Source organism: Gadus morhua, chromosome 3, assembly GCF_902167405.1.
Source record: "Gadus morhua chromosome 3, gadMor3.0, whole genome shotgun sequence".
Lineage (NCBI taxonomy): Eukaryota > Metazoa > Chordata > Actinopteri > Gadiformes > Gadidae > Gadus > Gadus morhua.
This window is the reverse complement of record NC_044050.1, coordinates 21,432,060-21,444,588: the sequence shown is the minus strand read 5'-3', so window position 1 is coordinate 21,444,588 and position 12,529 is coordinate 21,432,060. Positions and strand designations below refer to the sequence as shown.

Here is a 12,529-nt window from a genome sequence, read left to right as displayed (position 1 = left end):
ATAAAGAAATATGTATTTTCTCTGGAATCGCCCTTTTTTTAGAGACTCAGACAGAGCTAAAGTGGGGTGACAGCTTAAGTAACAGCAGAATAATTTAAGTTTTGTAAACCAAACTATTTAATTTGTTCAACCATGTATTCAGAATTCCCATTTAAATGTTTAATTTTTAATCTCTGATTTAATTTGAAAGTTACATCGTAATCTCAATGTTTTTACAGACTCCTCATAATGTTTTTGGATCAGACCCTGTCGCTGTGAGGTCAGGGATTTACTCTGGATCTTACGTTCTCCCCGACATAGTGAGGTGGGCAAATTTTGAGTTCATGTGATTGTAACGATTCGTTAAAACAGCATACATGACCCTACAGATTTTGTGTGTGTGTGTTTGTGTGTGTACGTGTTTGTGTGTGTGTGTATTATTGTGTGTGTGTGTGTGTGTGTGTATTATTGTGTGTGTGTGTGTGTGTGTGTGTTGTGTGTGTGTGTGTGTGTGTGCCTGTTGATACCGGTAGTACTGGGGTTTGGAAAGTGGTAGCCGTGTTCGAGAACAGCAAAGGGCACAACTTCTCATCTGAGTTTGAGGTGAAAGAATATGGTAAGACAATGGCCATTAGGAAATATTTCAGAATCATCAGAATCATCTGACCTGATTTAACCTTTTTAACAGACTCGGTTGACCAAAAAGTTTTTGGTTTAATGAGGCATGATGATCATGGGAACATTTACCAAGCATCTTCAGAGAAACAGCCACAGTACAGTGTCACAGTAACATTTAAAATATCTTTATGTTTAAGAAAGGAATCGGCAGTCTCTAGGTGCAGAGATAATTTCTATAAAGGCTTATTAAGTTAAAGTAGTGATCTCAACGACCTCCATGTAAATGTCACTAATGAGGTTACACAATGGTGATTGAGCATCTGGTCGACTGATGAAGGCCTTTTCATCTGCAATATCATGAATGTTACGCACTGGGACAGTGGGTGGGGGAAAAAAATTAAAATAAAAATAAACGGCGAGGCGCAGTTAGTTCCAACACCAAGCAGTGGGGGACTCCGCGATTGTGGGAGGAGCTAACACAACAGGCTCTTTAATGCACTGTGTTAAGTGAATAAGTCATATAATTTTTTTTACGGCCTCTGCTAGCCTTGCCAGTAAATCAACTCCCAACTGACTCAGGTCACACACAGAACACACACCAATCTCTGGGAAGGGAAGTCAGAACACACACCTGAAATTACTGCTCACCACAATAGGTGTTGTAACAACAGACCCAAATGAAAATCTTCGAAATTGCGACTATAAAGTAATGAAGACTTTATATCAATGTTATCACACATACATTTATATGATAACATTACAATTATTTTATTTCTATAACTTTTCTTTCAGTGTTGCCTAGCATTGAGGTTAAACTGACAACAGATAAAGAATTCTTCCATGTTGATGATGAACAGTTGACCGTAAACATCGAAGCAGAGTGAGTTCCAGTCTACGTTTTCAGAGTGGGATATGGATACTTAAACAAAAAATATTTATAATTTATCTGTTGATAATAATGAAGTTACACAAGTCCTATTTATCTGTGCTTTCAGGTATCTTTTTGGGAGAGAAGTAGAGGGGACCGCGTTTGTGGTCTTCGGTATCCTTAATGAAGCTAAGGAAAAAAAGAGTTTCCCAAATTCCTTTCAACGAGTGATGGTTAGCATGTTCCCTTGTCTATCCGATCACTAGCTCAACTTGCCTATATCCAAATTAAATGTCTTTGTGGTTATTTCTTCATGTCATCTAAATGCTTTGAGTATCCTATCTCAACTGAATTAATAAAGACATCGGCAATGTTGTCAGATTTCAAAGGGTAAAGGAACTGCCATGCTAAAGAGGGAACATATCCTGCAAACCTATGACAAAATAGAGGAACTGGTGAAGAGTTCCATATATATTGCTGTCACTGTGTTGACAGATTCTGGTGAGTGGACTATGTGTGGTATTACATTACACATCTAAATGTAGGTCAATTATATAGATTCAACAATAATCTGTATGTGTGTTTGTGTTTTTATCCCTCCAGGTAGTGAAATGGTTGAAGCAGAGAAACAAGGCATCCAGATTGTCAAATCACCTTACACCATCCATTTCAAATATACATCAAAGTATTTCAAACCATTCCTGCCCTTTTACGTTGTGGTAAAGCACCTGTTTTATGAAATGCACCTAATTTACACCAAATCAGATCAAGCGACATATATTAAGCCTATTTATAGATATGAATTTTGTTACGTTTTTGATGTGTTTGTATTAATTGGTAGTATCTCAATGAAGCAACAATTGAAGCGTATCATACAACTTTTCCCGAAAATAATGAATGAACGAATAAATTAAGGTGAATCCAAAAAATAAAATGGATCAACTCCACAAGTGTAGTAGAGGGATAGGAACTGGTTTCGTTCTACGACTTTGTAATCCCTCCTACTGTCCTGTAGCAGGCTTTGATGGATAAATCATAAGGGCATCCATATGGCTGTTCTCTGGCCAGTGTTGGAAAATCTGAGCAATCCGCTACTCCCAAGTTAGAATCATTGCTACGGTTGGCTTCCCAGCTGTACGCTCTGCAGCTAGTGTCCGGAAAGTCATGTTGTAGTCACTTGTAAAATGGTGGTTAGCTGCTTTGAAGCTGCTGGGGAGCAGAGGCCACCTAGCCCTGCATCGATCCCCTGGGCAGCAGCAGCAGCTCCCACAGGAGGGCCCAGTCTCCTGACGGCTGAATGTCAAGAAGTGTCTGGGTCTGGTGGCGCTGGATGATGGTCGGGAACCTCCTTTGGCATGGTGGCAAAGTGCCAGTCCCAGAGGGGATTGCTTGGTTTACCAAACTTTCATGGAGCCCCACATTGGGCGCCATGTAGCACGATTAATTCTACTTCCCGGGTTTGGGTAAAGAAAAACACAGTCCGTGGAATAACAATATTTTATTTGCAGTCTGATAATTAAACCAACAGACCAATCACCATAAAATAATATATAATAATACACAGTTAAAAATATTTTAACAAACAGACGGCCATCAAGTATACCTACTCCCCTAAACAATCTAGTCTCCACATGGAATTTGGTGGGGACGGCTGGGATATAGCTAACAGCCTTATTTCGATCGACCTTGCAACGTTCTTTTAAGTGGCACTAAGTCTGTCTCAATATGTTTTTCATCGTAGTGGTAAAGTTGCCTGTGTTCCGAATAGGCACCTGAGTTTATTTCAACTTTTAGTGAGGACTTAGGATGCAGTTTCACGTCGGAAATTTGGTTGACAATCCTTCCCTCCTAAATAGGTGACAAATTATTTGGATTGGATCTCAGTGCCATCTTAATTAATCTTAATCCTTTCTACTTTCGAATTGACTTTGTAGGAGCAGGGACATTTTATGAATGCTCCTCTATTCCCGAACTAAAACCATCTCAATGCTCCAATTGTCTTTGATTTGGCGAACAACTCTCTCTAGTGTCAGCCTACATTACACTGCAGGCCAGTCATTCATGTGCAGTACCTGGACATACAGGGGTCTATGTCCACTCTATGGCCCCTGTGGCCATTCAAAGTTTATTCTATTCCGTCATGGAATATTCCCCTTTCATAGTACATTTCTTAATTATTTTACTTTCAATACATCTTAATGATTAACACTTCCGAGGCTGGTGAAAGGGTATTTTTGATTTCTGTTTTCAATAGTATAGTGGTTTGGTGAGGCCTAAAGAACTGTCATGTTGGTCTCTATAATGTTAGGTTAATGTTGAAAACCCTGACGGTTCTCCAGCCCCTGACGTACAACTCGTGGTGGAGCCGGGTACCATTCCGGCTGTAACTGGCAGTAATGGGATTGCATGGATCATTGTCAACAACGCCACTACGGACTCTAGGTCCATAACTGTAAGTCCTTTGAGCTCTTTGATTTGAAAAATGTTCTTACCAGTAAATTATTTCCCAATCATGTTCTTTAGTGACAAAAGACCAGCCTTACACTGTATAGTGTTATCTTAAAGGTGACATATTATATCACCAGGTGTGTGTGTGATTAGCCACTACAAGCCGTTTGAAAATTGGCCTCATCTGACATCACAAGTGGGCGTGTCCTGCCGGATAGATCAGTCTACCGGCCTTACCGTTGAACCTTAGGCCCCGTCCACACGAAGCCGAAACAGGCGAAACCGTTTCGATCTATCCGGTTTCGCAGTATCTCCGTAAAGACGAAGCCAAGTGAAACCGGGTAGATCTGTAGAAACGCTGTAGTACACATTCCAGGCCCATAAGGGGCGCTGCTTCTGCTACAGAAATCCTTGTTGTTTTGAGTTCTGAGCGGGCTTAACAGTCATTGGCTAGAGGGTCGAGGGGTGGGGCGATGACGTCATGGTTTACGGTTTCAGTCGGTTTCAGGCGTCCACACGAATCCAAAACGAAACCGGGTAGATTTGAAACCACCTCCGAGGGTGGTTTCAGAAGTTTGCGGTTTCGGTCAGCGGATTCGCCGGCTTCGTGTGGACGGAAGGCCGAACCGTACAAGACCTTTGCGGTTTCGCCATGAAATCGGCTTCGTGTGGACGGGGCCTTAGTAGACGTTGCTCAACAGTCATACATCTAGGTGGACATGCCCACTTATGATGTCAGCAGATTTTCAAAACGTCTTGTAACGGCTAATCCCACTCACACCTGGTGGTATAATATGTCACCTTTAAGACTTTTATTAATACTACGAGACGATTTATGAACGGATCCCTTTTTTGATTTGTCGTTGGCCTAAATTGCAACTCTGAGATGATTTAATTGTTCATATTTATTACAGGTAACGACCAATGAGGAAAATCTCCAAGGCGGACAGACATCCGAAACGATGGTAGCCTATGCGTATAGCAGCAGTACCAAGAATTATCTACACATAGGTAAAGACCAAGTTTAGTAGGGATGCAACCACACACCATTTATTGGGCTACATCGATATTCATTAGTGATATTAAATGATCATATTCAGTATTTAATATCTATATTCCATAATTAATGAATACCGATTATGGAATGGTCTTGTCAAAGCCCTTAAACATGCACAAAAAAATTATTTGGTAGACTTCCAATATCATATTTATATTTCCATGAACTACTTATTTCTTCTTCATTGTGTTAATAGTTTCTCTCTGCTGTTGCACTGCAGGTGTGGGCTCGATTCTAGGTAAATTAGGAGACAGCGTGACTCTCACCTTTAGCCTCCAAAGGCCGCAAACTTCAAATGTTGTTCTCACTTATCTGGTGAGTTAAGTGGCGAGTGTGTACGTGTTTGCTGCAGTGTGTGCTTCATGCAGTTGTTGTTGCCTCTTTCCATGCTTATGCCTTTGTTGGTTTATGTATTTAAAGTAAGTTGGTTTAATGAAGGCCCTCTGATTTATGAGCCTGTTTATGTATTCAGATCCAGAGCAGGGGCCAACTGGTAGAATATGGCCGTTACAGAGTTGAAGGAAAGTCAATAGGCCATATTTTACAAGTCACCAAAGAGATGCTGCCATCATTCCGCATTATTGCCTACTATCAAAGTGGAGAGGAAGTGGTCTCAGACTCGGTCTGGGTGGATGTCGAGGACACCTGTATTGGCTCGGTGAGCAGAAATGATGCAGTGTTTAAAATCTATAGAAAGATGATGCTGAAGAAATTATAATGATGAAAGAAAATCCTTTGTCATTTTGCCTCCCCATTTTTAGTTGAAGTTGGAAGAAACCAGAAACGCTGCGTCCTTCACGCCTCAACAAAAGTTTGAGTTAAAGATCACAGGCAACCCAGGAGCCACAGTCGGCCTGGTAGCAGTTGACAAAAGAATCTATGTCCTTAACAACAAACACCGCCTCACTCAGAAAAAGGCAGTATTCTCCATGTTTTCTTACATTTTTTTGTACCAGGAACTTTTAGGTTTATCTAGGTTTATCTAAAGTGATGCCAAACATGTTCAAATATCAAATGTTAAGTACAAGATAGTAAAGAGGGGATGTTTTGCTTTTATTTTCACTGGGATATTAAGACTTATGGAGCATAAAATCATTCATGTTCATTCATTCAATATTGAGTGGGGTAGGGTAATTTAAGGTAATTTAAGTGTCAGACTGAAGGTCATTTTTCTCCACCCTCTTCAGGTGTGGGATGTAGTGGAGAAGGCTGATACAGGTTGCACACCTGGTGGAGGGATGGACAATATGAGAGTGTTCCACGATGCAGGACTGTTGTTTCAGAGCAACTTTATCGGGACTGCAGACAGACAAGGTGATCACACACTCCAGTCACTTTCCCTCCAACCATGTCCTAAATTCCTTCCTGTATTACAATAAGGTTTTGAGTCATTTAAAGAACCACTTGCAGGTTGTTATGGCATGTAGAATTGCAATTTCAATGTATTTCATTTTCAAACGACAATGTGAGCGGAGCTGAAGCAGCAGCATGCCTTGCTTCAAAGGTCAATGCACGTTTTTCTACATCCTTATCACTTCATACTTCTGTTGACAAAATATTATCGGGTGGTGAGCATGCACAGAGACTAATAATACATAAATCACCACAACCATCACGTTCAGAAATTAGCTAGTGACAGCCGCATGTAAGTTGCCTTTAAGAACGTCTAAAGCCGATGATGGGTCGAGCGGTTGTCGTTTAGTGAGTTAGCATCGATTGTTTTTGTTTTGTGCATATTTGCCACAGTAAAGCAACTTCGGCTCTCGCTATAACCCAATTCCTTTGGCATTCATTTAGTTTCTACCTGAATACATGTGATGTACTCAAAATGTATGGTCGCATTTAACCTTATTATGTTTGTTTAATGTTGGGACGGTAATTACTTTGAGAAGAATATCTGTATAATATTGTGAGCATTTCAGTGTCGCCAGTACGAGGCAGTGTGGTGATTTGCCTCTCCCATGGACTCTCACGCAAGCAAACTCATTGCTTCCTAATTCTAATGAGTGGAGCTGCACTGAACCAAAGCGCCAGTTGCCTGCCTCAATCTTTCTCCTGTTAAAACAGGTTTGCGAAATGTTAAAACTTAAGTACATCCCCATGATGCCCCATATTTGAATATATTGTAAGATTGATTTTGGAAAGGTAGTGGGTACATTTATATTGTTTTGTGAACAAAATCGCATTCTTCTCTTGTCTCGTGTCTCGTGTGACTTATGATGGCGGCCGCTGTAAATGTTTCATTGAGGTCAATGCATGATCCAAGCATGATATACAGTTTCTTGCCCCACTACATTAATTCTGGGTTGAATACTATTTGCCGTTCTATAACAGTTTTGGTAACACTTTATAATCAGGTGCCATAATAACAACCCGGTATCACGCGATTTCGTGCTCGTGCAAACAAATGTTAATCTATTGAATCGTGTCCCAGATTACGATTGTCCGACTTTTTTAGTGCTACACAGAACGAAATGTAAACCAATGCATTCTGAATAGGAGAGTTCTCCGAAAATTGACGTGCTCCACAAAACGAAACGAGAGAGAGAAAGAGAGAAAGGGAGGGACAGAGAAAGAGAGCGAGAGAGAGAGAGAGAAGCTTCAGAAGGGGTGAGCGCAGATAGTACAGTGCACCCTCTAGTTATATATCTGTATTATTATCTAGTTATATATATGTCAACATTTCAGATTTGTTAGCAGACCTCCTCAAAAACTACGTTAACTGTCGGAGAACGCTCCCATTCAGAATGCATTGGTTTAAATTTCGTTCTGTGCAGCACTAAAAAAGTCGGACAATCGTGATCTGGGACACGATGCGCACAGATTAACGTTTGTGCGCATGAGCACGAAATCGCGTGATACCGGGTTGCATAATAAATAGCAAACTAGTCATTTGTTTTTTTCCACTGACCGCTGGTTGTGTGTCGCTGGTCAGGGTTAGGGTCGTGTGTTAGGGTTAGGGCTGTGTGTTAGGGTTAGGGTTAGGGCTGTATGTTAGGGTTAGGGCCGTGTGCTAGGGTTAGGGTAAGGGTCGGGGTAGGGTAGGATTATGCAAACAACTAATGTTTAATTTATGATGAAAAAACTATTAACCTGTGCCAAATAGATATTTTTGTAACAATTAACACATTTTAACAATGGGTTAGGTAGTTGGCTATTTATTATGGCACCTTATTATAAAGTGTTACCACAGTTTTATTCTAAATGAAGTTATGTGTGTTACCGTTTAATGTGCATGGTGCGAAATTAGACACTACTGTAAAAGTTTGACTTTGAAAGTCTATAGCTTAATAATTCTTAGCGTATTGTCTTACTATACTTTGCTAATCTTTTTCTTTTTATTTGTACGATAAGTGAGGTTACATGAAGGAACAAGTGAAGTTATATATTATGCATTTCATTATAATGTTTTATTTTAGGTAGTTAACTAAATGCAAACACTAGCTCAGTTGATGGACTGAAAGATGCTTAATAAATGCAGCGGTACACTGAATTCAGGATTACAAGGGCAAGGCCTATGTATGTTGTTTTCTTTTGATATTATGAATATTTATTATACAGTAAAGAAGACACAAGGCATTTTGACACTGCCAAGCCGGTTCGGTCGCGGCTTGGCACGCCCGGCAATTTCACCGTCTTGCCTCTGTTTTCAACGACACAGCGCCGGCTTTTTTGGTTCACTGGAGAATGCGGGGCTGCGCACGGAGACTAGACATCATTCGAATAATTTGCATGCTCCCGAATTTTTTTATTTTTTTATGAATGAAGACACCCTCATGCGAGTTCACATCTGAATGTAGCCTACAAACGCGATTAAGTATTTACAAGTGCAATATTGCCCACATATTCTTTATTTTGCTGACCACTTGTTTTTTTTCCCGACAAAAGCCTCGTAAGGAAAGTTCCTGTGCTTTTTTCTCGTAGATCGCACCATCTTTCCCCATCTTCGTTTAATGCGACTACATCACCTTCTCTCACATGGTCAGCAGCTCGCAGATTTCACGGTCTCTCCAGTTAGAACTCCTGAAGTTGATATCGATGCGAACGCAGCAACACCTCTACCCAAGCCCCCCCGGAACCGCAGAGCCGTCTAACCGCATTTACATCAAAAGGAAACCGCCAATAGGGTCTGGGAGGGTAAATTGGGTGGTAGCTCAAGCCGGCAATTTACCTTGAGCAGTGTAAACACGCGGACAATGCCGGGGAAAAAAGGCGTCATGCATAAGATGGGCATATTTGGCAGTGTAAAAATGACAAGGTTAAGAAATTGATATATTTTGAAAATTGACCACTGAAATGAGCGGAGCTGCACTGAACAGAAGCACCAGTGGCCTGTCTCCATCTTTCTCCTGTTTAAACAGGAATCATATCTGTTCATGGGTCCTCTACCTGAGAACCTGTGACATACACCTGCATCAATACTTGTTTTAATGGGGTAATTAAATCCAATAATTCATTATCAACTTCTCCAGAGGCATAGAATTGTGCAGGGGCTAGCCATTCTTGGTCTAACATGGAATCAGATGTGTTATTATTATCAAACAAAACGTCATAAATCACAAACAAAAATAAGAATTTGAGAGAGAATATAACCTACTCAAACTTCCCCTTTTTTTGAGGGGTGTGCTCTTTGAATTTTTTTTGACTGATTGCTCTGTGTCCCGGACGTTGTTATTGGCTAAATTGGTTCTCTGTGCTATACTAGACGCTTTGTTGAGTTAAGTTACTTACGTACTGAGTCAAAGCAGGCAAATTAAGAAACATAGAAAATCTTCATGCAAATATTATTATTATTTTTAATGCTCATATATATATATATTGTCGGAAATATGTATCGATGATGATTAACTCCTACCTATATTGACACTACTCTGATTCTGTTTATTTTGTTTATTATTTTGTGTCGAATTTGTGTAAATACAATTTTGTTGGGTTGAGTATATTACATTGTTCTGTTCCAGGATTAAAATGTCCATCTTCAATAAGGAAGAAGCGGGCATCTGCTATACCCGATGTTAGAACTACACTCTGTGAGTAAAATACAGCCAAGTGATTTGTTTGTACAGCATAGTTATCTCTCTGTAATACCAAGTTCGCTCCAGCAATTCAGCATTGTAAATTTGAATATATATGTAATCTAACACTTGATAATTTACTATTATTCACGTAACTTTCCCTTTCAACACCTTTGCATTCACCTCTGCTCTGTTTCCCTCTCAGTGAGTGATTACAAAGACAGCTTGCTGCGCCAGTGTTGTTTGGATGGGATGGCGGAAACGCCGCTTTCGTACAGCTGTGAGCGGCGCATGGAGTACATCTCAGATGGGAAAGCCTGTGCTGATGCCTTCCTCAAGTGTTGCCAAGAGCTAACCAAACTACGAACTGAAAGTAGAACTGAAGCCCTCTCCCTGGCTCGCAGTAAGTATTGGGGATGAAGAGAATGGACTTGGATGGCATTGGGTAATCTTTGATAATAAGGGCAATAGAATAAAGACACAGGCACTGAGGTCTGGTTTCAGACTGCCTTGACCAACCACATCATGGAGGGATGAAGAGATTGAAGGAATAAAAAAAGGAATAATGAATTGCCAAATACGAAAAAAGAAATGGATTTGTTAATAAGATATAAGGCCATTTTGCCATTACTAAATCTAACCATTTTCATCTGACATGCTAGGTGAGGAAAAAAAACATGAATTCATTGACTCTGACGACATATCTTCTCGTACCGTATTCCCCGAGAGCTGGCTATGGACTGATCACAAACTCCCTCTTTGCCCTGAACACAAACCTAACTGGTGAGGCAACGGAAGTATTTAAACATTCAGGATGCACATTTTATGTCTGTTTTTATGTATTTACGTCTTGTTTTTACGTCTCTCCCATATTTTAGTAGAACAACCTCTTTGGTGAAACGTCTTGCGCTCCCAGACACAATCACCACCTGGCATCTCACTGGAATCAGTCTCTCCCCGACAAAGGGTGACCCTTCCTCTCTTTAGCCTGTGCATGTGCCTTGTATCCAGCACGTTCCATTTCCATTTTGCCTCATGAGCTTTTTTCCTTATTACCTTCTTATCTTATACATGCTGACATTTTTCCTTTCATTTCGTTGTGGTCACATTATTCATTCCTGTCTCCCCTGTTCTTATTAAAGGTATCTGTATAGATGACACATTAAAGATCGGACCGATTGTCCGGAAGGATTTCTTCATAGATCTTAGACTACCCTATTCAGCTGTCCGTGGAGAACAAATCGAAATAAAGGCAATCCTTCATAACTATCTACATGAGGAGATCACAGTAAGTCAGAATGCTATTGGTTCTATTGGCTATATGCTATACATAGATGTAGCCGGATAAGTGCCACTAGGTTCAGGAAGGATGGGGGAATGCACCCTCACATACTTTCTTCTCTGACATTGAGAAGTGTTGCATTCACACACCTGTGATGGAGCTATGATAATGATGCATGTGTGTTTGAAATTGATAGGCAAGATGGGGTTCCTCTAACCAATCAGGGAGCAGAAGCCAAGAAATTAGCTGAGAGTGGTCAAAACCTAATTGGACTCATACAGAGGCAGTCAACCAGAACAGATGTTCTCGCAGAGCATTTCCCTCGATAATGGCTGACAGATGGCCATGACATTTCAACAAATGAGACATTTCAACAAATGAAACCCAAATTATAGCCCTTAACAATATCACATATAGCATCAAGTCAAATAAAATATTTATTGCAACAAAAAAAATACAATAAAATAGAATACATTTACTTGAATATTGCTTCTCTCCATCTTCCTAAAAATGTTTTTCCTGATTTCTTTCAACACTTCTGTCTTTGCTATCATTCAAAGGTCCAGATACATCTTATAGAGACTGAGAATGTGTGCAGTTCAGCCTCAAATAAAGGAAAGTACACCCAGACAGTCAAGGTTGCTTCTGAGAGCACACGCTCTGTGCCATTTGTCATAATCCCGATGCAGCATGGGACAATACCCATTGAGATCAAGGCTTCCACAATGGATAGAAATTACGGCATACGGAAGGTTTTCAAAGTTGTGGTATGTGAACTTCATTTTCTATCTAAACATATTTCGTTATGTTTTCAATTCACATACTTTGTGTTGCTTAATTACTATTTACTCAACGTCTAAAGTTATTGGCCAATGTTGACAAGTGTAATAACCCCAGGTTCCTTTTTCACAGCCTCAGGGAACACTGGTCATAAAAATTGTGTCTAAAGACCTGAGTCCTGCAAAATACAGTGAGCTTTATACACACAAACAAACATCATGAACATAGAATTGATCATGTTGATGATCTGTGTCCAAAACTGTATTACACTTCCAGATGGTGTACAGGTGGAGAATATTACAATTCCAATTGATGTAAAAGATATTCTTCCAAAAACACCTTCAGACACACAGATATTCGTTACAGGTAAGCTGCAAGCATTTGAATGCTTAAACTATCTTAAAATGTTGCATATTCCCCTGACTAATAATATAATAATAATTCAAGACTGCCAGAATAAAGCCTCTCCTCAAAAAACCAAC

The 12,529-nt window shown here is 40.1% G+C and overlaps 1 protein-coding gene across 1 annotated transcript in view; it reads left to right on the top strand.

Annotated features, from left to right (window-relative positions):
- LOC115540255 (complement C3) overlaps positions 1-12,529 on the top strand; it is a 78,468-nt gene that overhangs the window by 37,649 nt on the left and 28,290 nt on the right. The window contains exons 5-24 of the mRNA XM_030351401.1: positions 219-304; positions 513-595; positions 1,390-1,477; positions 1,593-1,698; positions 1,846-1,966; positions 2,069-2,184; positions 3,774-3,917; positions 4,828-4,924; positions 5,191-5,285; positions 5,443-5,628; positions 5,732-5,887; positions 6,158-6,284; positions 9,932-10,000; positions 10,191-10,388; positions 10,648-10,768; positions 10,864-10,952; positions 11,128-11,273; positions 11,828-12,034; positions 12,180-12,237; positions 12,324-12,413. Coding sequence (XP_030207261.1) covers positions 219-304; positions 513-595; positions 1,390-1,477; positions 1,593-1,698; positions 1,846-1,966; positions 2,069-2,184; positions 3,774-3,917; positions 4,828-4,924; positions 5,191-5,285; positions 5,443-5,628; positions 5,732-5,887; positions 6,158-6,284; positions 9,932-10,000; positions 10,191-10,388; positions 10,648-10,768; positions 10,864-10,952; positions 11,128-11,273; positions 11,828-12,034; positions 12,180-12,237; positions 12,324-12,413 — 2,383 coding nt within the window. The remainder of the gene's footprint in view (positions 1-218; positions 305-512; positions 596-1,389; positions 1,478-1,592; positions 1,699-1,845; positions 1,967-2,068; positions 2,185-3,773; positions 3,918-4,827; positions 4,925-5,190; positions 5,286-5,442; positions 5,629-5,731; positions 5,888-6,157; positions 6,285-9,931; positions 10,001-10,190; positions 10,389-10,647; positions 10,769-10,863; positions 10,953-11,127; positions 11,274-11,827; positions 12,035-12,179; positions 12,238-12,323; positions 12,414-12,529) is intronic.